The sequence below is a fragment of the Triturus cristatus genome, chromosome 1_2 (assembly GCF_964204655.1).
Source record: "Triturus cristatus chromosome 1_2, aTriCri1.1, whole genome shotgun sequence".
NCBI classification, from domain to species: domain Eukaryota; kingdom Metazoa; phylum Chordata; class Amphibia; order Caudata; family Salamandridae; genus Triturus; species Triturus cristatus.
In genome coordinates, this window is record NC_140580.1 from 760,808,475 (window position 1) to 760,834,068 (window position 25,594).

A 25,594-nucleotide genomic window follows, 5' to 3' on the forward strand; every position below is an offset into this window, starting at 1 on the left:
TTCATCAGAACGCAGAAGTTCAAAATGACTTCGCTGCAGGAGGTACTGCCCCAAATAAGAGACGGGAACTTCATGGTCACCGTGCACCTCAAGGATGCCTACCTTCACATCCCAATAAACAGAAGACACAAGGGCCTTCTAAGATTCAACATCGAACAGGAACACTACCAGTTCACAACCCTGGCCTTCGGATTAAAATCGGCACCAAGGGTCTTTACAAAATGCCTGTCGGCGGTCGCGGCCCACCTACGAAGACAGGGAATCCATGTCTACCCCTACTTAGACGACTGGCTGGTCAAGGCAAACTCACGCGAGAAGTGCGAGAGGCACGCAAAGCGCGTAACAGACACCCTCACGAAACTGGGGTTCTCGATCCACTGGGGCAAGTCATCGCTGGAACCGGAACAGGTGAAGATTTTCCTGGGGGCGAAAATCAACTCCCTCAACAGTACAGTAGTGCCCAGCGACAGGAGGACAGATGCACTACTGAAGGAGACGCGGCTCTACCAGAAGGGGCGAGCTCTGACAGTGAGGGCTGTGAGCAAGATGATGGGGATGATGGCGTCGTGTATCCAGCTGGTGCCGAATGTACGCCTGCACATGAGACCATTCCAGGAATGGCTACAACAGCAATGGTCACAAGCAAACGGAAGTTGGGAGGATCTAGTGGTTGTTACGCACGCAGTGCAGGAGGAGATCACTTGGTGGAACAGAGACAACATGACAGCAGGGAGAAGCCTGACACCACCAATCCCAACAGTGACCATTACCACGGACGCATCGCAAAAGGGATGGGGAGCGCACATGGACAACCTCAGAGTGAGGGGTCTGTGGGCTCCAGCAGATGCGGTTCGCCATATCAACTACCTCGAGTTGAAAACAATCCTGCTAGCCCTGAAGGCCTTCCAGAGGCACCTGTACAACCAGAGGGTGTTGGTTCAAACAGACAACACCATGGCAATGTTCTACATCAACAAACAAGGGGGGACACAGTCGTTCCCTCTCTCCTCTCTAGCTCAGGAGATTTGGAGATGGGCCATACCTCTCAGGATAGATCTACTGGCAATTCACCTACCGGGGAAGGACAATGTGGAGGCAGACTGGCTAAGCAGGCAGACCTCGGCATCGCACGAGTGGGAGCTCAATGGCCAGGAAACAGAGAAACTCTTCCGGAGATGGGGAACTCCCACAATAGACCTATTTGCAACACGCCACAATGCAAAATGCCAAAGCTTCGCGTCCAGGCAACCAGATCAGCAATCCCAGGGAAATGCCCTATGGATAAGCTGGTCGAGGACATTTGCCTACGCCTTTCCACCGATACCCCTGTTGCACAGAGTGCTCGACAAGTGCAGAACCAGCAACATGACTCTGATCCTAGTGGCTCCGCAGTGGGCGAGGCAGACATGGTTCTCACAAATTCAAGAAATGGCACAAGGCAATCCATACAGGTTCGAGAGGAGGAAGGACCTGCTCTCAATGCAAAACGGAGAGGTCCTGCACCCAGAGCCAGAGACCCTCAACCTGGCGGCATGGCTCCTGAAGACCTAGAGTTCGCACACCTAAGATTGCCTCCGAGCACTATGCGAGTGCTACGGGAGGCAAGGAAACCAACTACACGAAAATGCTACAGCGCAAAATGGAAGAAATTCACTGTGTGGTGCAGGAAAAAGGGCCTGCAAAACAGAATGACAAGAGACTCAACAGTACTGAGGTACCTCACACACCTTCTAAAGAGTAACCTCTGCTCGAGCTCCCTAAGGGTACACCTAGCGGCAATCGTGGCCTACACCAGAGGTGAAAAGGGTGGAAGTTTCTTCACCTCGCAGGTGGTGAAGAGATTCATGGAAGGAGCCAAAAGGATGGCCCCCCCCGAAAAGGTTGCCGCCGCCGGCATGGAATCTGAACGTGGTTCTGACGGAGCTCATGAAGGCACCGTTTGAACCCATTCACAAGGCCACACTGCAGATGTTGACGATGAAAGCGGCCTTTCTGGTGGCCATAACCTCACTACGCAGGGTGAGCGAGCTTCAAGCACTAACACTACAGGAACCCTACATTCAGATTCACAAGGACAGAATAGTCCTGAGAACAGACCCACACTTCATGCCCAAGGTGGTGTCGGCGTTCCACATGAATCAGAGTATTCAGATACCAAGTTTCTTCCAAAACCCGACTTCAAACGCAGAAAAGGCCCTGCACACCCTCGACGCAAGAAGAGCGGTGATGCACTACATTGAGAGAACCAAGGAACTCAGGAAGTCGAAGCAGCTGTTTGTGTCCTTTGCTACTAGCTTCATGGGTAGGCCAGTGACTAAGGGCACCATCGCTAGGTGGATTGCCCTCACTATTCAATTCTGCCACAAACAGGCTGGACAGGAGCTAGCGGAGGGGCCTCAGGCTCACTCCACAAGGAAGAAAGGGGCCACCGTGGCCTTCCTGGCGAACACGCCCATCCAGGACATATGCCTCGCGGCAACTTGGGCATCTGTGCACACGTTCACGAAACACTACTCCGTGGACATTCAGAAACGACCAACGCTCATCTACCACCCAGCCGCCACAAAATTAGGAAAACCGCTACAAAGTCTATGCACAGCATAGTGAATCCAGAAAGATTCACGCTGCAAAACGAATAGTTTCTTACCTGTCGGTGTAGTTTTGCAGCTTGAAGATCTTTCTGGATTCACTAGCGAACCCACCCACCTCCGCCAGGAAGATGAGGCTGGAGGAAGAGGGGGTGAAATGGAAAAGATCAGAAGGAATGAAAAATTACAGAAAAATGGACAAGAAGAATGAATCCATCGCCTAGGGTTAAAAAAAAAAAAAAAAAAAAAGGGAAAAAAGAACCCGAAGATGGCGCCCCAAAGGTGGGACTTCCGCAGGAAGCACGACGACGTCACGGGAGGTGCACCAAATGGTGGTCGTCGACGCCCACCTGGGCTACAAAAAAAAAAAAAAAAAACCAAAGAAAAGACTACGAATCCGGACCCAACCACAAGATCGCGGAATAATGCACAGCATAGTGAATCCAGAAAGATCTTCAAGCTGCAAAACTACACCGACAGGTAAGAAACTATTCGCTTTATCATTGGATGGTCACCATAAAATAATACAACCTGCTGTTTTATACACATGCTTTACCACAAAGCAGCCATCCGTATACAGTGATCACATTACAAATATGTCCAGAATTGTAGCGGTCCGAACAATATTCAGCTCCTCCTAAAATGGTACCACAATGATTCTTAAGATGCAAATCTACCCCTGTGCTTTGTCACTGATGACCATCACCAAAGGCCTGGCATTTCCTGTATTAAAATACTTTTTCTACAATCTTTAACTCAGTGTAGTGTCAGTCTACCTTTATGGGTCTATTGGCTTTACCATATGTTTTTTACAATAAATAAGTTAGGCCGAAGTTCTCACTATAAACAGACCAGGCTGGTGACAACTGACATAATTTTCACAAATGAAACAATCGGGCGTAAAACTGTTCTCACTGACTTTTTTCCCCATCACCAACTCAGACCTACTCTGTCCAGCATAAACATTCTCAGAAGGCAGTAAAAAGTCAAATAATTAGCAAAATTACAACTGCGAAAAAAGGTCCAGTGGGCAAAACTATATACACCCCACGTAAGAAAGTCTTGGATTTTCACAGATTATCACAGTGCAATTTCTTTCCCTAAATGGGTTATCTGACGGAGTAACCATCATCTGATCCCTTTCTTACTAAGTTATACTATGAGATTCTATGCAACAAAGTACCAGTTTACAGCCCTCAGCACATTGTAATAACAATCCACCCTTAAACGGCTATTGACTTTAATTGATGCATTTCACTGTAAGTAAGTCGGTACTACTACCTTTTTCTTAGATCAGACCTATGGCATCTGAGGCCGCTTTTACCCAGTGGATGAGTCCAGCCTATAACCTTCACCCTTGGCTTGTCACCATCCCCAGCTGTGCTGTGGCCTCCTGTATTGCAGATAAGGTGCCAACCACCATGCATACAGTCATAATATGTCCAATGGATTCAAAATGATATTAGTAGAGGTTCTTAATCTTTGTTTCTTTAACTTTGGACTTTTATCAGGCCAGACCTGCCTTTTTATATCTACAACTTTTAGCTACACATAAATTTTGTTTTAATGAGCCCAAGTCTTATGGGAGTTTATAGTGCTGCAAGTTAGTGAATGATTTTGGTGTTTACTGACTTTTGACAGCCTCTGTACTAGTTATATTATGTAACTTTGTCGTACTACTTTTATGTATAAAATCATGTTGGACTTTATTACATGTCACTTGTATGATTTTATTTTATAAAATTGAATAAAGTAAATAATGATTGAGCGAAAACTTAACCAATGTCCTCCTCCTTGCCACTTTCACAAGTACTTTTGGCAGCCTAAATGGCAAGATGTGAGAGAGGTGAGGGAGATGGGCTGAGTAGGGCAGGGTGAGGTAGAACGAGGCACAAGAGAAGCAATGGAGGGAGAGGGACGATGCATGGCAAGACATTAGACAGAAAATGTGGAAAAGGGGCACGAGAGGGGACGAGGTTGAAGAAATATCCGAAAGCTGCACAGGAAAGGGGGAACAGAAGGGAAGCTTGGAGGGTAGAGGGAGAAATGATGCATGGGAGAGAAGGAAAGCAGAGCAAAATGACCACAGATGAAGTAAAGCCTGCAAGGTACAATGTGGTGTCCATACTACTCTACTTTACTATCGACTCCAGAATATCATGGTTCTAGAATATCGTGGCCTAAAACTCGAGAAGCCAAGCAAGGGTTTCTTTAAGTGTGTGTGTAATATTGTTAAAGGTATGTGGATGCGTGTAGCATAATAAATGTATACTTACCCATGTGCGCATATCTTCTCAAAATGTTGGTCCTTGATATTTCAACATACAACTGGTGCTCAATCTGTGCATGCAAGATATTTAATTTATGAGGCCCAGGTCGCATGGCAACCTTGTGAGGCTGCTCTACATTTCACTACTGGTAGAGTTTTCTTGACTCCAACTAGGAGCTGGCCAGGCTATAAGGAGCCTGCTTGTGCTGTGATTATTCATGTTTGATACAGCCAAGTCGAAAAACTTGATAATACAGATTAAGACCTAGTGCTGGATTGTTGGGTAGGGATCAGCTTTTTTGACGAAAATGTGATGCAAGCCTGTGCAGGTGCTGGGGAACAGGGCGGGTAGCCCTGTGTGATCGGTTGCCTGGGATTCTTCGTACCTAGCACTACTCAGCAGACCCAGAGAGATTGTACTATGTGATGATGATAGATTACAAGAACTATCTGGCATTTGGGATCTCAAACAAATTTACTCCTACTGCAAGATCTCTTGCTCTCTTCAAGAGCAGAACACATCACACGTGTAAAAGAGATTTTTTTACCGGCTAGGCCAATGCAACTTGTATATAATGACTTGTGTAACTTTGTCTGATGGTAGTGTTTCGACCTCACCCACCGCTCTTCCTGAAATGAAGCCTGAATGACACACAATGAATAGCCATACATTTAAAAACACTTACAAAAACCTCTAACCTTTCTGTCGAGTATCGAAGAGGCTGGTTCTCTGTTTAGTTGGTAACTGTACTGATCAGTAAAGAGTCCACATGATCTTTGGCTACTTCACATATAAAAGTAAACAAGCATGGGCAAAGACAATGGCTCTCGCTCGACCATAGTTTTCCTGACAGAATCATGCTAACAGCTTCATTTATGCACTTAAAACAAAGGCATGAACTGTGACACTTATTGTCTTTCCTCCAAGGACCTGTCCTCCTGCGGTCAGTGAACTGTAGCAAGTCAAAGCTCACTTATCTCACTTCACATCAGCCTCGGAAATTTGACTGAGATCTGGTAGTCTCTGGAAAACCCTGCCCTCTGTGAGGAAAGTTTTGTTGATTCAGTGTGTTGCCCTTTCACTCTTGATATTGTATGCCCATTCTTTGAAAACCCTACTCTGGTTAACCCGAGAGCTCTACTTTTTTAGATCGCTTATCAGAAATTGCTGTGATGGAATATCCACCCTGCTGTGCACAGATATGTAATGCTGATGCTTATGACCTCGGAGCACTGTCATTCAATTCTGCCCTGGATTTATGTTTTTGTTTTTATATCTTTCCTTAGGTTGGGAAGGAAACTGTGCAGACCACGGAGGACCAGATCATGAAACGGGACATGCCTCCAGCATTTTCCAAGTAAGTTCACCTGGAAACCTTGTCCTCTGCTAAAGAATAATGTAAGGGCAGTTCTATCCTCCTCGCTATGTAGTACAGCGTGAAGGCTTAAATTGAATGTGTTTTTTGTGTACAAAAATGCAAGAGGCACCAGCATTGGAACCCACTGTGTTGTACATGGTCGGACATTGCTTTAGTGGTATGCCGACGAAGCATTGTTTTTCTGCAGACTGGGAGAGGCACTGACGTTGTTCCGTGTTATATAGAGTACGGGAGACACAGGCATGCTCTATATGTTAGACAGGTGAAGACCGGCTCCACCTTCTAAAATAACCCAGGAGCATGGACTGTAAAGAGCATAGTCTAAAGGCATTACTGAAGAGACATCACAGGAAGTGGCAATTCAGGTAGTGGTTTCACAAAAATGGCATTACAGGAAGTGACCTCTCTGGAAACAACACCATAGGAAATGAAATCACGTCACCTGTGGGACTTTGAGGAATGCATCATACAGACGTAGGAGCATAGGCAACACTCTAGTGTAATAGGTAGGAATGCATAGAGATATGTAATTTCCTCTGGTTCTGAGTCAGGTGGGTTGCTGGAGGGTCTTTGAGAGGCTGGTACTCCAGCGGTTGGCAGTGCATGGAAACTGGAAGTGGGTGCTAGGCTATCCATGGGATAATGGTGGCTTCAGAAGGTGGCAGCTCATGGAGGTGAGTAATGGAGTTGGGGCATACATTGATGCTGATAGTGAGGGACTAATACAGGAGTTTGGCAGATGGATAGAGGCTAGTAATTTGGGAGTGGCACTGGTAGTAGGATTGTTAAGTGTCGCACATTGTGAGATGGATGCTAGTGCAGGTGGGTTGTGGTTGAAGACCGGATTTATCTTCCTTACTGATGTAGAGTAAAGGGTTTGCAGAGTCTCTATTTCTCTCTCTCTTGAACTCTCTCTCGCACTCTCTTTTTTTAGCCTCTCCCTCACTCCTGTTTTCCGCCCTACACCCTTTTGTTGTCCTCTGATTAATTTATGTATTCATTTTTAGGTCTCGGCTAGCGAAGGCTGCGCTTGCGCAGTCTCGCTCGCGAGAGATAATGACTTGGAGAAGAGGGGCTTGAACCCGCCCCTCTTCTCCCCTGTTCTCCATTGGCTGGCCTCGTAAATGCTGGTCAGCCACTGGAGAAGAGGTCAGTCACTCCGATTAGGCCCCGTCCTTTTCGGATCGGGGGGCGTGTTTTTTGCGAAAAGTCTCAGGGAGGAGACAACAGCAAAACACGCCCCCGAATCCGAAAAGGACGCTGCCTTTCTCCGAGGCATTTCTGCCATGCCTCGGAGAAAGGCGGTGGTGTCCCGGCGTTGCTCCCTCACCTGATCTCCTTGTTCTCTGTGAAGTCGCACCGATTAATGAGCGATTTTATACCCTCCGTATCTCCAGTGAAACCGAGCGCGCGCGGCGTTGTGCTTTCTCGCCCCTCTCGTTCAGCCGTGTCATCGTTTTTCACTACAAACAGCCGTAATGAGTCTGCCCGGGACATAAAAAGGCAGCGTAAGCTTTATTCACCCGGTTATCGAAAGTGAATGGCATGGTTCAAACAGCCGTGGGCACCAGGGATTATAAATAAACAAGTCTCACGCATCTTTTGAGAGCATTTGCTCTGGGCGTGAGCGTACTTATAGAACTAATAGCCCTTTACTTGCTTCAGGTATTTCATATAAAGATGACAGGCCTCGAGGGGCAGCGCGGGGCTGCAGAGAGAACATTTTTATTGCAGCAGGAGCAGGATGGTGTGTGGGGGTACCCCGGGAGACCGGTTTAGTCGGGACACAGAAGAGACGAGGAGCTGAAACACTACTAGACAGCACATTGTCGTTTTTCAGATTTAGAATTTCAAGCAGGGCACAGAGTGATGTGCCCCAGATCACACGACTGGTTGGTCTAGTGCCGGAGCTGGGATTGTTACGCAGGGCGCCAGATTGAAACTGAGGTCCGGGCAGTAGTTTTGCCAGAGAACACATGTTTTCCCTGGGAAGGAGATTCTCAGTGACACATTGTTAAATCCCTTATCACATCACCAATCTTCACGTTTCCCTCTTTTAATATGTTCCTCAGAACGTGTTCCCTTTTTGTGGCGAGGGCTCATTGCGTGCTTCAGGGCGCCTCGTCGCGTTACCCCAATCCAGCAATCCTGTAATGTCTGGCATTGTTCAGGAATCTTAAACTCGAAGCTGCCACCAGGAAGCCATTTAACCCTCCCTTCTTATGCGTGTCTCGCAGGCGCGCAACACCCATTGGACTCAAAGGGCTTCAGCCCCCCCCGTCGTGTGTGGCAGCCCGGGAGGAGACAGATTCCCGGCGCACACAAGGCCGCACCCGAGCACTTCACAGGTCTTTAAAAGACCATTTGGATGTTAATGAGGCCTCGCTGTTGTTTCACCCCTTCTAAGAGCCCCTGCAGCTCCATTCTGACTATTGCTTAAGGATTCAGCCACCCCCCCCCCCGAAATTTTTTCTTAGCCCCCCCCGAAATTTGGCTCTAGTTGCGCCTCTGGTGTCTCGTGTATATGTTTACTAAGAAGTCTTGTATAGCGCGGAGTTCAGGTATGCAGTCATTTTAGAGCGCTAAATTCGGCCACACATGCGCTAAGCAGTCCTCCCAATTTGGCTCTAGTTGCGCCTCTGGTGTCTCGTGTATATGTTTACTAATAAGTCTTGTATAGCGCTGAGTTCAGGTATGCAGTCATTTTAGAGCGCTAAATTCGGCCACACATGCGCTAAGCAGTCCTCCCACCCGCCAAACAGACTAGTAAACACACAGCCGTGTAACATGGCTATGTTTATTGAACACACATATGCTTGTTAAAGATGAAAATGGAGTTGATATTATCAGTAAGAACTTAATTTACAATGCAACGGTCTCGGCATTGTTAAAGTTAGAGGTATTGGCATTGCTCATGACAATGCCGTTTCTTTAAATGTTTTAAAAACAAAAAACATAAGCAAAAATAATGTCATGAGCAATGCCAATAGCTCTAACTTTACCAATGCCGAGACCATTGCATTGTAAATGCTTGTTTTCTTTCCTTTCCTCTTCCTTCCTCCCCTCTTCCTTCCTTCCCATCTTACGTTTACAGTTATTCCACGTCGACTGCTTTCTACTCATCACTTCCTTTTTTAGGTCTCGCCTGGCCCAGCGCATGCGCTGGTCTGGCGAGACTTTTTGAGAGGGCTCCAAAAAGTGCTACCAGGCCAGCCTAGAGCTACAGTGCATGAGCGAGGGCGCGCGCGCCCCACTTTACCGCGATTGCTGTCACTTTCGCGGCCGCTTTGATGTTTGATCGTGATCGCGATCACTTTCACTTTCGCGGCCACACGGCCGCTTGGCATATCCGATAGGTCTCGCTTTTGGGACCTTATAAGTATTTAGTTATGCAACTGTTGCATGGCTAAACACTTATAAGGTGCCAAAGGCGAGACCTATTGGCTATGCCAATGCTTGTTTTCCTTTTGATTCTGGTAATTATAGTCCTGTATTTATAACATGAAATGTAAAACTACAAATGTAGATAGTAAAAAAAAAAAAACTGGATTGCGCGAGCTCCTCACACGTGACTTGGAAAAATGTCCAATCACAGTTTCTGACTTTCTCTCTGCCTCTTTTCTTTTCTATATCTTCTTTGTTTTCAGCACTTTCATCCCGCTCTTTTCTCAGTGCTTCCTTTCCTTCCTTCCCTCTACCACTCCTTCCCATTAAATCCTCTATCACTTTCTGACTTCTTTACTATTTATCTATTTTTTGTTTTGTACTGTGACAAGAAAGCCTATTTGTAGTTCTGCATCATTAAAAAGTTATAGGTGAACCTTTTCATAATTCCTGCCATAAAGTCATTGTTTGCCAATTTTCATGACTCCTCACGCGGAGTTGCCATTTGTCAATGATGGTCCTGGAGGTGAGAACTTTTAGTATAAATACATCATTGGACTTCATAGTCAAGAGAAGAGTTCCTAATGGCAACCTGTCCTTTGTTAGAAGGCCATGTATGTCCCTATGGCATCGAGAAGGTTGAGAAAACCTCTTTGAAACGGCTCATTTTCAATTCCCTTTTAAAAGATGACAAATATGGTTGGTTTTGTGTATCAGACTTAAAAAATTCCACAGTTTGGCACTTAGTCGTCTGGTTCCCACTCCTGTGTTTCTTTCGCGTAAATCTGGTTTGAACAGTCATATTTGCCTGGTTTGATCCGAGAATGCAGGTGGTTGTGTAGCACAGGATTGACTTTCACAGGTAGTTCAGGCCACCCTGTGCTTTGAAAATTGTGTAGAGTAGCATAATTGTTTAAACCACCAAGATTCAGTGAAGTTCTTTGAGATCTGGGGTGATGTGGTCCCACCTTTTGAAATTAAGGCATAATCTGTGCGCTCGGTTTTGTCATCTCTCAAATTTGAGTACATCTTTCTAGTGTGCTTTTAAATAAATTAATTTGCAACAGTTGAGTCGTCAGAGGGCCAGGGTCCTAGTGTCCGAGATGGAGGAGAGGAAGAATCCTTTTAAGCATCATAAGATAGAAATTCATTTTTTCTTCACGATTATTTAGATCTGGTGTGTTGCCTTTTTTTTCAACTATTTACAGGATATTTTTTTAACTGTTTGGGGTGTAAATGGAGCTGCTCCCTCAACTGCTTGAATGGAAAATTACTTGTCAGTGTCTCATAGATTATCAGGATTTCATTTTTTGGTCCATTCAAGTGAAAATGACTTCTTCGTCCTCTGGTGAATTTGTTTCAGATGTCTCATATTTGTTTCCTAATCTGAAGGCTTGCCCAGATGAAGATGAAGGTCAATATCATTTGTGTGCATTTGGAATTGTAGTCTGGCATGTTAATGGCATTTATAAAGTGTGTGTATTTTCGCACTGCAACAGTACACCTCACAACTTCTAGCATGGATAGAGCCAGGTGTTTACAGAGTTTATGAATTATAGGAAACTGAGTTATGATCATGACCGCTGGAATTATCTAGCTGGGGCTGACCTAATTATGCGGCATGGTCAACTAAATTATGTGACCAAAAAGGGATAATATGCAGCATATTGCAGCACATTTGGTGATAATATTATCTCATTAACACCTTTTAACTCTATCTGGGGAAAGGTTTCACCTCATTAGTATCAGTCTGAGACTCACAAATACCAATCAGCAATAGAAAGATGACCATTCAACCCTTGCAAAGGGTCTTCCTCCATGTGGCAACACGTGTTACAACATTTTTTGTGACTTTTGATTCATTTGAGCTCTAAACATTTTTTTGTTACAATCAGCAGACTAAGCAGCAAATGATGCATTATGTGGCAAATCCATAGTTAAGTGGATAACGCTGCAGCCGCAAAATCACAAAATTCCAATGGCCGTGGCTATGTTCTAATCGATGCTGGCAGTGTGTCCCAAGAAGATATTAGTCATTCAGAAAATCATTCAAAAGAGATAGATCCTGGACTCACAGATGCACCAAAAGCAAATAATCCAGTATGATGGCATGCTCCACAATATTGAAACCCCAGAAAAGCCTAGCAGGACCAGGGTGGCTACCTTGCCCATGTCATTAATCATTAAGGCTTTATCACATGGAGCCACAACTAACACCTCCATGCTCGGACACAGCCGAAAGTTAGCCCCAACAAGTGTAAAATCTTGCTGGTTTCAATAAACGCCTGTACTCAGGCATGCTTTCTTCTCAGAGTTTGGCAAGGTATAGCAGCTGATAAATGGTATTGTAGTTCCCTAGATTTTCCAGATCCAGAGAAGGCTTCTTTAACAAGGGTGTTTACATGCATTGATTCAGCTTTGCACAGACTTAGCCTCTGCATAGGGACAGACGCAACTGTAAATATTGGAATCGATAGCCGGAAGAATGTTTTTAAAATGTTTTCTCTGTAACAGATCATGGGGGAACCAGAAGGGCAGTTCAGGTCCTATAGTTTGGTAAACCCTCCATCCTCTCTACCTCTTTGAAATTTGCGACCATGGGTTGTTGCAACTTTAAATACTTGCTCCACATTTAGGTCAGTGAAGATTCATCAGAGTGAACTTTAAAATTGGTGCCTAACATGCTTTGAAATGCGATGGTGTTTTCTCCTCAATGTCAGATTGAATATTGAGAATCTTGTCAAAGAATGGGAGCCGATTTTCAGAGTCAGTCTGAAATATTGTTGGTCATCTTTGTTGCTGCTTGGAAGATTTTAAACTATTATTTTGCTTGATTTGTCGATTGGTTAAATCATCCCATATAGTGCACCTTCTGCACTCTCTAAAGAGATGTGTGTCACTTCTCCAATGGACTTTTCAGGCTTGTATGTCGGCTGCATCTTGAGATTTCGAAAGGGTCCCTCCAGGTTTCTGTAGCAGCGCTCCTTTTCTTTTTAGGTTCGTCAGATGTGTGCCAAACCATTTATCTGCGATTTTAATGACTGGTTTGGGTATTTTTAGGCAAAGGGGTGGCTAAAGTATTCCATGTCCTTGTGAAGATCAGGTGGAGGGAATGGAAATATACTAGGGTGGCTAGATTGGAACCAGCTCAGTAAATTGGGCAGACTCCTTGAAGGTTTCTAAGAATTTGGATGAGGGTAGGTCCTTCCAGTGGTATTTACAGAGACTAGATAGAGGTGGTTTGGTGTATCCATTTTGGAGTTATGGTGTTTCAGTTTGAATTCATAACAATGGTGATCAGGTTAAGGTCGGTGAAAGATATTGCTTTAAAAGCCTGGCCTTGGGTGTTCAGGGCACAGGAAGTTAAAGGTATGGCTTGCAGTGTACTTGCTTATGCCTACTACCCCTCCTGGCAGATAGACCATCAACCAGGACTCTCCAACCATCTCTTTCCTGGGCTTTTCTTCTAATTTGACTCTAGGTGTAGCCCATCTCCTTACAGTCCGCCTCGAGGCCTCGACTCCAGGTGTTTCTTGGCCTTCCTCTTTTCCCTTGAGGGTTCCAGGTCAAGGCTTGTGTGTGGTGTTTAATGCCGGCTTGCGGAGAGTGTGACCTTTCCAGCCTGAGCACCTTTTCATGATTTCTTTATGAGCAGGGAGTTGGAAAGTCTGCTGCCATAGGTCATTGTTGCTGATCATGTTTGGCCAGCATATTTGGAGGATTTTCCTCAGACAGGTGTTGATGAAGGTTTGGACTTTGTTGGTGGTGGTCAATGTTGTCCTCCAAGTTTCTGCTCTATACAGAAGGACAAATTTTACGTTGATGTTAAAAATCCTGATCTTGGTTTGTAGCGTTAGGTCATTGTAGCTCCAGATCTTCATTAGCTGATTGGAGGCAGCCCTTGCTTTGCCTATTCTTGCCTTGACATCAGCGTCTGTGGTGCCCAGCTTGTCCAGGACACTACCCAGGTAGGTGAAGGCCTCAACCTCTTCAAGTGCATCACCTGAAAGAGTTGTTGCAGTTGTGCTGGCCGTGTTAGCCCTCAGAATTTTAGTTTTTCTGCTGTGGATGTTTAGGCCAAGTTGTGATGATGTGGCTGCCACTTTGTTGGTCTTCTCTTGCATCTGCAAATGGGTATGGGATAGTAGGACTAGGTCGTCTGCAAAGTCCAGGTTGTTGAGCTGACTCCAAGGTGCCCACTGGATCCCATTTCTTCTCCTTGCTGTGGATGTCTTCATGATTCAGCCTTTGGCCAGTAGAAAGAGAAAAGGTGAGAGCAAACAATCCTGCTGGCCTCCGCTCCTCACTCAGAAGGCTTCTGTGAGTTGTCATCCATTGCTGGTCTTTCCCTCGTTGGAGTTTCTGATGATTCTTACAAGTTTATCTGGCACACCGTAGTGGCAGAGGAGTTTCCAAAAGGTCTCTGTCCACGCTATCAAATGCCTTCTTGTAGTCGAAGTTAATATAGAGGGGCGAGTTGCATTCTATCGATTGCTCAGTGATAATGCGCAGTGTTGCAGTCTGGTCAGTGAAGGATTTATCTTTGTGGAAGCCAGCTTGCTGGTCACGTAACTGAGCGTCGATTTGATCATTCATTCTGTTCAGGATGACTCTGTTGAACACTTTGCCTGGGGTTGATAGTTATCGCTCTGTAGTTGTGCAGTTACACAGGTCACCTTTCTTGGCGATCTTGATTAGATATCCCTTCTTCCAGCCTGATGGCATCCTTTCCTCTTCCCAGATCCTTCCAAACAAGCATGTCTACTGATGTTTCAATGTCTGCCTTCAGTGCCTCTGTTGGAATGTTGTCAGGTCCTGCTGCCTTCCATTTCTCAAATGTTTGATGGCTTGCCGCATTTCTTCCTTGGTTGGTCTGCTGCAGTCTATTGGTAAGTCCTTATCTGCTGGCTGTATGTCTGGTGGAGACTGCAGCACGTGCTGGTTCCGCATTTCTTCATAGTGCTCCACCAATCTTTGTTGTTGTCCTTCATTACCCATGATCATCTTCCCAGCTTTGTCTTTAACAGGTCTTTCTGGCTTTCAGAAGCTGCTGGAGAGTTTCCTTGTTATGTTGTAGAGTTCTTTCAAGTTTCCATGGCTTGCTGCTTCCTGGGCTTCTGTGGATAGACCATCGAGGAATCTTCGCTTGTCGCTCTTAAGTTTCTCTTTGCTTCCTTGTTGGTCTTTATATATTCACCTTGAACTTTTGCTTTTTCTGCTCTTGTTCAGCTGGTGTTAATAGCCGCTTTCTTTTTTTTTTTCTCACTTGGATTTTTCAGAGAGTCTTGGTGGAGATCCATTCTTTATGTTGGTGTTTCTTGGGACATAGTGCCTCCTGGCAGGTTGATGTCATGGTTTCTTTGATCTTCTCCCACTGGTTTTCTATTGGGGTTCTGTCCATGCGGTCTTCAGCTTTAGCCTGACTGTGACAAGGGGATGGTCTAAGGCCACTTCTTCTCCTCTCATCACTGTCACATCCTGTAGGGACCTCTGGAACATCTTAGCAATGCAGACATGGTTGATCTGATTCGCTGTTGAACAGTCTGGTGACACCCTTGTTGCAGTCTGTATTCTTTTGTGTGGGACTGCAGTACCTCCTATCACTAGACTGTTCATGGCACAGAGATCTGCAAGCCTTTCACCATTCTCGTTCTTATGCCAGGGCCGTGGTTGCCCATGATTTCTTTGTACCCAGTGTTGTTGTTTACAATCTTGGCATTGAGGTCCCCCATCAGTATGATGATTCCTTTCTCTAGGCGTTTCTCCAGGATGGACTTCGAGTCTGTTGTAAAACTGCTTTTTTCCTCTTGTTAGCTGTCATTTGTAGGTGCATAGCACTGTATAACATTCATGTTGATCCTCTTTTTCTGTGTGCGGAAGGTCACTGTGATGATTCTGGGACTGTGGGCTGCTCATCCAATCAGAGCCCTGTTGGCTGCTGGCGTAAGCCTCCGTGCTACTCCCAGAATATGTGTGGCGTTCTCTTTCACGTGTCCAGAATATAGGAGCATTCCTCCTGGAGCCAGTCTTTTCTGTCCAGACTGTGTCCATATGGTTTCGCTAATGCCAAGCTGGGCAAGGTTGTATTTTTTCCATCTGTCTGCAGAGTGGGTTGGGCAAATCACTGGTTGTGAAAACCCCAGAGTGTTTTTTACAACTTTATTGACTTGTTTACAGACCAAATTATCCACCTAGCCCATGCAATCAGCTGGCATGAAGATGTTTTGTATTAAGAGTTGAGTGGGATAAGGTCATGTCTAAAATCTGCTTGAGGAATGTTATAGTATCCAAGTTTTTGGTATGTTAATTTGAAGGTGAGTGCATCAGAGATGTGTTAATATTCGAGTGAAGAGTAATAGCTGGTTTAGGTTCTTTAGGATGAAGAGAGACTACAATCTTGAGTCTTGACGACTTTCAGGTGGTGGGACTTGAGTATGGAGACACAAACAGTCTCCACCCGGGCACTCAGTTTTGAGTAGCTGTGCGCTTTTCAATTTCATTCATTCAATCATGGTCAAAGAAGCAAACTGAAGGGATTTGGGGGTAGGGACAGCTTTTTTTTATAAGACCATTTATAAATTCTCTGCAGAAACAAAACAATGCAGCCTCCAGTACATACAGTCATTGTTGCCACAGGTGTCCCCAATATATCTTGCTGATCTGCATCGCTTTATTCATTAGCAAGGCCATAATCCCCCCCAGCATCCCCATATCTTGCAGTGTTTACAAGGACAACCTCTGGCTTTGTGCACCAGTCCATTGTTGCATGCCACTCTTTTCAGTGTGGGGGCTTCTGAGGACTTCCTTTTCTGTGCGATATCCCTTTCCGCAATTATTGTGCCCTTTCCTGTCAGGGCGCGCTCCTCCATACTGCCACCCAGGTTATCCAGGATTCCCAAAAGGGCTACGCTGGGTGTTAACTCAGCACCCGGGGCAACAATCATCCTATTGCTAGCCAATATTTAGAGATTATAAGTTCTAAATTACATGAAAGAAATCAACTTTTTGCTCTGTGCAGCGGAAACACATTGCTCTTTGTTGGATGAGATACCCTAATGTTACTTTGTGTTGTACACAGGTTGAGTAACAAGTATATAGTGATTAAGGAACACATTTCTGAAAGTATTTAACCTTATAGATTACCTTAATTAATTAATCATAGGTGATTTTACATACTTCTAGCAAATTTATGTGCTGTGTTTCGCACAGGGTTACACTTAACACCTTCTGCATGTTCTATACATTTTGCTTAGTGTCACACGACATCTATATACATAGAAAAAGACATCAAATTTACATGTACTTGACTGTAAACCATCATAGAAAATGTTATATATGTTACTTCCAAACTGATACTGCTGTTAACGCCGTTCGCCTTCCTAAAGCGTTGGTGCCAGCCGTGGCGGCAGACAGCCACACAAATCAAAAGGAGTTCACTTGCACTGGATCAGGAAGAAGGCGGCACAACCATCCGTGCTTTTAGGTACTTTTATTAAGCTATAAACAACGGGTTTCAGCCGCAAGCGGCCTTTGTCAAGTTGACTTTACTTTTCTCTGGTCGCCATTTTTAAACCTTGTCATTATGGAAATAAACAAAATACTTTCGGTAACTATATTGGGTTACTAAAGTTCTTGCTTTACGATTTAATTTCCAATTATCCAATATCATTAATTACTGCAAAATGTTTACAGTTTATGAATTTAAAATCAAACAGTGACCTGATCAAAACACAATTCATAGACATGAAAGAAAGATGCCGTTTTCATAGCTTAATGTAAGCTAAATATCGCATACAAGTACAAATGTACGTCAAGTTTCATCAATGTAATCGATTATGCTAATAGTATCAATTTGCTATGTAGCGGAAAGTAATATCCCACAATTGCGGTTATTTTTACAATGAGTTAAAATAAATCAATTCATTCCGGCTACCCATAAAAAAAATTCACTGTGCATGTAAGGTGGACCATTCCTTTCAAGGCGCTTCATTTGTACTGAGATACAATTTCATAGTCCTGTTGCTATGTGTCTGAAGTAAAAACTTTATATGGCGGCTAACGAGAGGAGTAGATTCGTGACAAATGTCCTTATAGTGAGATATTAGTGATAAATTGTGCAAAGCTGAAAAATACAAACAAATCAAATACAAATGAAATAAAAATTATATATAGATAAAGGTGTTGTTCTCCCCAATTATATTAAGTTGATTTTATATTCTTAGTTTTTGTTCTGATTTTATTTTAAACATTTTATAATAATAATTTATTTTTTTATTTTTCTTCTTTTGCTTTCTTAAGTGAGCACAAACAGGCTCATATCAGATTGGAAGCATAAGGTCATAATTCCGGCTACTCCATAATCCATGCATGAAATATAATTTACATAGTCTATCAATTCCATATATAGGCTTATGTGAAGAGAGTCTGGAAACTCCAGGCTCTTAATTCCATGGTTAGTCTAAATAACTGACTTCAGGATGATTAGTTACCTAACCCCTTCCAAAAACAATATGTCCTGCAATCTCTAGTGCTCCCTGAACAATAAAAAACGCAGGGTTTCAACCCGACCCTGCAGTATGTCAACACCCAAGAGTTAATGACCACCATTGCATGTGGTTCACATCTCTATTTAAAAGGACAAAAGTCCATGTTAACTAGAATTTGGGATACAGAAATTTTCAAGAAATCATGGCAACTGGGAATCATTAAATACCTATGTGGGTACTTAATTCTTCTTCCATATTAAGACCCTATGGAGTCCTTGTTCGGAGATCTATAATGTAACGGGACTCCAAAATGCGTAGCATTTTCTCTCCGTTTCCTCCTCGAATATGCTTTGGTACTTGATCAATGTCACAAAACTTTAGGAGATCCCTGTTGCTATTGTGTATGTTGTAAAAATGTTGTGCCACAGGATAACTAAAATCCAAGTTAGTAATGGAACGTTGATGTTCCAGAATACGTTTTTTCAGTGCCAATTTTGTGCTCCCTGTGTAACGCAGCCCACAAGGGCATTCCAAAAGATAGATCACATACTCTGAAGTACAGGTGATAAACTTATTGATGTTCCTATCATTGCCATTGTGAGCTTTAAACATTTTGCAACTGGAAGTATTTTTACACGCTTTGCATGCATTGCATTTGTGGAATCCCTTAGGTTTAGATAGCCATGTTGAAGTAGGGTACTGGGTTCTGATAACTCTGTACAGGTTTATCTTTCAGAGATGTGGGTCTTCTATAGGTAACCACGGGAAAAGAACTCGCTGGGTTTGACTTAATGAGAGGCCAATGTTTGTTCATTAGATTTCTGAACCTGCCCGCTCTCGCATTGTACGTCATAATCATTCTGGGACTGTCCTTTCTGTCTTTATCTACCATCTCTTTCTTAGGGGCAAAGAGGATATCAGACTGTGAAATATTCTTAAGTTTACTATTCGCGTATTTTAAAAGTTTTTCAGAGTACCCACGTTGTTTAAATCGTAGGTTCATATTTTGTTGTTCCCTGTGAAAGGCCTCATCTGTACTGCAATTTCTGCGAGCCCGCAGAAATTCCCCATAGGGAATACTATTGAGTAGGAGAGCAGGGTGATGACTTCGAGCATGTACCGTGGTATTTCCTGACGTACTCTTGCGGAATAGAGAGGTTTCTAACTTGCCATTGACAACTTCAAGTTTAGTGTCTAGAAATTCACATTCAACATCACTGATGGTATGTGTGAAATTCAAATTATTTCTAGAAAGTATGTCAATGAATTCCATAGCTTGATCCCTTCCACCATCCCATATGATAAAGAGATCGTCTATGTATCTTAACCAAAGTGGTATATGTTCAGTGTATGTCTCATTTTCCTCACTCCACACCACCTGCTCCTCCCACCAGCCCAGAAACAAGTTTGCCAGGCTGGGGGCGAAGCAGGTGCCCATCGCTGTACCTGATTTTTGCCTGTACAGAACCTTTTCAAACAAAAAAATATTTTCTTTCAGACAATAAAGCATCATTTGTTTGAGCATCATTGTGTGTTCTAATTTATCCAAACATTCCTTCTTCAGATAGTACTTGCAAGCTTCCACACCTTTCTCTTGATCTATGCAGTTGTATAAGGAACAGACATCCAAAGATATCATTAAAAACCCTGTTCCCACTTTACATCATGAATGTACTTTAAGTAATCCGTACTATCCTTACAATATGATCTTTAATCTTTCACATATGGTGCCAAAAAGTGATCAAGAAATATGGACGTATTCTCTAGTAGGCCCCCATTAGATGATACAATGGGCCTCCCTGGTGGTTGAGTGGGGTGTTTATGTACCTTGGGTAAAAAATAGATACAAGGTATTTTCGGATTGTCATTCTTCAAAAACCTATATTCATAGTCCTCTAATAACCCACTTTTCCACCATCCAATCAATGTTTCAGAGTACATTTTCTCCATATTATCGTATACTTCCCAGCCAATGATCTCATAATTTACATCGCTCAGCTGGCGTTGCGCTTCCTTTCTGTAACTGCCCACATCCCATATGACGATATTGCCCCCTTTGTCCGAAGGCTTGATAGTTACTGTGGGATCATTCATTATACTTTTTATGGCCACTCTTTGTCCCTTAGTGAGGTTATCCCGTATTCGATATGATTTTTCTTCCCGCAGCTTGATCAGTTCGAAGATCATGGCCTGATGGAAGGCTTCAATGCTATCATATACTACATTAGGATTAAACCTTGATTTGATCTTAAAACCACTTTTTGATGGAATGTCAGTAATAAAACCCAGGTTCTTTAATGTCTCAGCAGTATTTGTAAGCTCTTGTGTCATTATTTGTTTGCAACTCATTTATTGATAGTATAGATTCCACATCATCCATTGCAAACATTGATGAAACAGTTTGTTGTATAGATATATTGTTCATCTGCTGTCTTTGATCCTTGTGTTTAATAGCATGTAGTTTCATTAGTTTAAGTTTTCTCACAAATAGGAACAAATCTATTTGAGTGTCTATATAATTCCAATCAGTTACTGGACAAAATGTCAAACCCAATCTTAACAGTGATTCCTCATCGGGAGACAGGACACGTTTGGACAAATTGATGATAGATTTATCAATTTCCATATTGACTGTGGCAACTTCCTTGGGGAGCCAAAATTTGGCTCTACCCCCTCTTCTAGTTAGTTTGGATACCTCTTTTTGTTTGCGGCCTTTCTTTTTGGTCTGCCGCGACCTCTTCCTCCGCTTTCTTCGTTGTTTATCGCCCCCTGAGCTGCTTGTTCCTTCTGCTTCTTTAATAGCTGGAATTCGTACAAGAAGGTGAGGGGGCGTACCCCTAAAGGGGTCGGTACGATTTGCCTCTCTGAATCAGAAATAATATCCGAACTGGAACCAGTGGATACCTGATCCTGTTTGGTAGATTGTAAGGTTTGGCGATCACGTTGTACCCAGTCAAATCGCTTGGCATAAGTTAGAATCCTGCCCTCCGCGTAATCTCTTTTGTCCCTAATGAATTTACGAGGTTTCTTTGCTTTAATTGCGTCCTCGTATTCTTCAAGCGGCCTTCAAGATTTTTTATGAAATCAATAACTGTTTTGTCCTCCTTGTACTTATGTAGTTCAACCCGAAGTTTTATCAATTCCTGTCTTGTCTTGTCCAGATCTATTTTGGCATATTTGATGAGAATTTCTAGCATTCCCTTACAAGTTTTGGCCATGAAATTCGCCCATTCCTCGAATAAGTCCGGATTGGGATTTTCATATGTGGGTAATGATATTTCATGCATGGATTACGGAGTAGCCGGAATTATGACCTTATGCTTCCAATCTGATATGAGCCTGTTTGTACTCACTTAAAAAAGAAAAAGAGAAAAAACAAAGAAAACTATAAATATTATAAAATGTTTTAAAAAATCAGAACAAAAACTAAGAATATAAAATCAACTTAATATGATTGGGGAGAACAACACCTTTTATCTATATATAATTTTTATTTCATTTGTATTTTATTTGTTTGTATTTTTCACCTTTGCACAATTTATCACTAATATCTCACTATAAGGACATTTGTCACGAATCTACTTCTCTCGTTAGCTGCCATATAAAGTTTTTACTTCAGACACATAGCAATATGACTATGAAATTGTATCTCAGTACAAATGAAGCGCCTTGAAAAGGAACGGTCCACCTTACATGCACAGTGAATTTTCTGTATGAGTAGCCGGAATGAATTGATTTATTTTAACTCATTGTAAAAATAACCGCAATTGTGGGATATTACTTTCCGCTACATAGCAAATTGATACTATTAGCATATCGATTACATTGATGAAACTTGACGTACATTTGTACTTGTATGTGATATTTAGCTTACATTAAGCTATGAAAACTGCATCTTTCTTTCATGTCTATGAATTGTGTTTTGATCATGTCACTGTTTGATTTTAAATTCATAAACTGTAAAAATTTCTCAGTAATTTATGAAATTGGATAATTAGAAATTAAATCGTAAAGCAAGAACTTTAGTAACCCAATATAGTTACCGAAAATATTTTGTTTATTTCCATAATGACGATGTTTAAAAATGGCGACCAGAGAAAAGTAAAGTCCACTTGACAAAGGCCGCTTGCGGCTGAAACGCGTTGTTTATAGCTTAATAAAAGCACCTAAAAGCACGGATGGTTGTGCCGCCTTTTTCCTGATCCTGTGGAAGTGAACTGTCTGTCTGTCTATCTATCTATCTATCTATCTATCTATCTATCTATCTATCTATCCTATACATAGAAACTCACACAGCGTGCTGTGGAGTTCTGTAGAGGAATCTCTATTTGTGTCTATGAAGGCAAACCGATGCTAATTCACCTGCTTTTGAGTTTGTACATGTTTGCTTACAGACACCTCGTTTTTTATTTGTCCTGAAGAGGCTGGAATAACAAAGCCAAAATGTGTCAATGTATTGGAGGAGCCCTTTCTCTTCTAAATAGTCTAAGGACTTGTGGCACACACAGCGATACACCTGGAGAAAATAGGTTATTTTGAAGTCGCGCCACATATATTCTACCTCAATTAGTGGACTGTGTAGGAATTAGAAAACATAGCTACTTCTGATTAATTGATCGGAAGAACAAGAAGAGTGACAAGAATATATGTATAGAATAAATATATAAAATATTTTCTATGTATTGTATGTTTGTTTACAGTCAAGTATATGTACATGTAAATTTGATGTCGTTTTCTATGTATATAAATTTTATGTGTGACACTAAGCAAAATGTATAAAACATGCGGAAGATGTTAAGTGTAACCCTGAGCAAAACACTGCCTTTTGCCCGATATTTCAGTGCTCATTGAGCACGGACTCCGCCACTGGTACTCACCACCAAGATGCATTCTGGGGGCTTCAGTCTTCAGACATCGGACTGCAGCTGTGAGCAATCTGTAAGGAGGAGCCAGCTGACTTCCCCACCCAAGGGGAGGATCGCAGTAATTCAAAAGGAGGGTGTCGGTGATCTTCCAATGAGAGGGCGTCTGATGAAGGCACACCCCACGCCGAAATGCATTATGCCCTGATGGTCCAATAAAGAGCTTCTCAAGGATTCCCCAGTGTAGCCTCTGCTTCTTCTGCTTGGAGGAGTTTCGTTTGGATATTTTGCGTGTCAGCCAGAGACGCGATAAAGAGGCCCCGCTCTGCAAGTTGGCCTGAACATCACTGGACCTGTTCCTGTAGCTGTTTTTTCTTTTCCGAGGTATCTGATTGGTTCAGGCACGCGTCTAAAGTTAGACTACAGAAGTTCGTGACTGCACAAAGGACTTTGGCACATTGTTACCATTGCCCCTGCCCTGGTGACATTTGGATGGTGAGGTTGGAGCGTTATGGGGACCCGAGGAAGCCGTTGGACCCTGGACTCACCTTCAACAACTTAAAAACCTCCCTTTTGCCCGATATTTCAGCGCTCATTGAGCACGGTCTCCGCCACTGGTACTCCCCACCAAGATGCATTCTGGGGGCTGCAGTCTTCAGACATCGGACTGCAGCTGTGATCAATCTGTAAGGAGGAGCCAGCTGACTTCCCCACCCAGGGGGAGGATCGAAGTAGTTCAAAAGGAGGGTGTCGGTGATCTTCCAATGCGAAGGCCGTCTGATGAAGGCATGCCCCATGCCGAAATGCATTATACCCTGATGGTCCAATAAAGAGCTTCTCAAGGATTCCCCTGTGTGGCCTCTGCTTCTTCTGCTTGGAGGAGTTTTGTTTGGATATATATATATCCTATACATAGAAACTCACACGGCGTGCTGTGGAGTTCTGTGAAAGAATCTCTATTTGTGTCTATGAAGGCAAACAGATGCTAATTCGCCTGCTTTTAAGTTTGTACATATGTTTGCTTACAGACACCTCGTTTTTCATTTGTCCTGAAGAGGCTGGAATAAGAAAGCCGAAATGTATCGACAGACATTTGTATTGGAGGAGCCCTTTCTCTTATAAATGGTCTAAGGACTTGTGGCGCACACAGCGATACACCTGGAGAAAATTGGTTATTTTGAAGTCGCGCCACATATATTCTACCTCCATTAGTAGACTGTGTAGGAATTAGAAAACACAGCTACTTCTGATTAATTGATAGGAAGAACGAGAAGAGTGACAAGAATATATGTATAGAATAAATATATAAAATATTTTCTATGTATTGTATGTTTGTTTATGGTCAAGTATATGTACATGTAAATTTGATGTCTTTTTCTGTGTATATAAATGTTATGTGTGACACTAAACAAAATGTATAAAACATGCGAAAGGTGTTAAGTGTAACCCTGAGTGAAACACTGCAAATAAATTTGCTAGAAGTATGAAAAGCACCTATGATTAATTAAGGTAATCTGTAAGGTTAAATACTTTCAGAAATGTGTTCCTTCATCACTATATACTTTTTGTTGCTTGATATATATTTAGCCCAAGTGAAGTGGGAATATTTGGGCTGACTCCTAGAAGGTTTCCGAGTACACAGGTTGAGTGGCACTGTTTATAGTGCTCTGGTGTTGCGCTCCGGGTAAAAGGCATTGATGGTGATTTTTGTTGTACATTCAGAGGGTTAGGCATTGGGATTGCTATTTGTGGTATTCAGGGTGATCGTCAATAATATTACGCTGGTGTACACTGTGAAAGGTGGTGTAACTCTAACACTGGAATTGGTAATATAGTCTCTGACTTTTTTTTATTCCTATTACAGGGTGGAGAATGCCTGCACTAAGCTTGTACAGGCTGCCCAGATGCTGCATGCGGATCCCTACTCTGTCCCTGCTCGAGATTACCTCATAGATGGTTCCAGAGGAATCCTGTCTGGAACATCTGACTTGCTGCTGACATTTGATGAGGCCGAGGTGAGTGATGAGGCCGGGTGCTATGGGTTGATGACTGCTTTTTATACCTTCAAGGCCATAACTATTTTCTTTTTTGTGGTTTAGTCAACCGTATTGGAAAGAGACATTGTGCTAGACTTGTGAAGCTATGTGGGGTTGTTCGCCTCTTTACCTGAATCACTGCCTGACTGCCACAGAGGAAACCAGCAGAATTGTAGATAGATGACCCATCCGCAACAGCCTCCTTGTTAGCTCTAGATGGGAGATCTTGAAGAGGCTGATGACCTGGCATGGCATTCCACCACTTGGAGGTCCAGACTAAAGCTGGGCCTTTTGTAAGACAGTGCTGTGCATCCTGGGGCACTGAAGGATATCTTGCGGGACTTAAGTCTATATGGTTAGAGTTGTGCAATTCCTATTGCCCAATGTTCAGCACAAATATTGTTTGTGGTCAAGGACAATACGTTTTTCTATTTCTTTTCCTCCCAGGGCAAGTCAGAAGAAACTTTCTGACCTTTTCCTGGGTTGAGAAAGGGTGGAGATGATTTAGTGAATGCCTTTAATCATATATTTTATGAGTGTACACAAATTCAAAGGGAAATTTAGGCCCTGAAACTACCAACTCACACTGC

At 43.1% G+C, this 25,594-nt stretch overlaps 1 protein-coding gene across 2 annotated transcripts in view; it reads left to right on the top strand.

The window, feature by feature from the left end:
• Positions 1 to 25,594, top strand: part of VCL (vinculin) — a 319,126-nt gene that overhangs the window by 86,329 nt on the left and 207,203 nt on the right. For both annotated transcript variants that reach the window (XM_085608721.1, XM_085608720.1), the window contains exons 2-3: positions 6,145 to 6,215; positions 24,833 to 24,983. In XM_085608721.1, the coding sequence (XP_085464847.1) occupies positions 6,145 to 6,215; positions 24,833 to 24,983 (222 nt within the window). The remainder of the gene's footprint in view (positions 1 to 6,144; positions 6,216 to 24,832; positions 24,984 to 25,594) is intronic.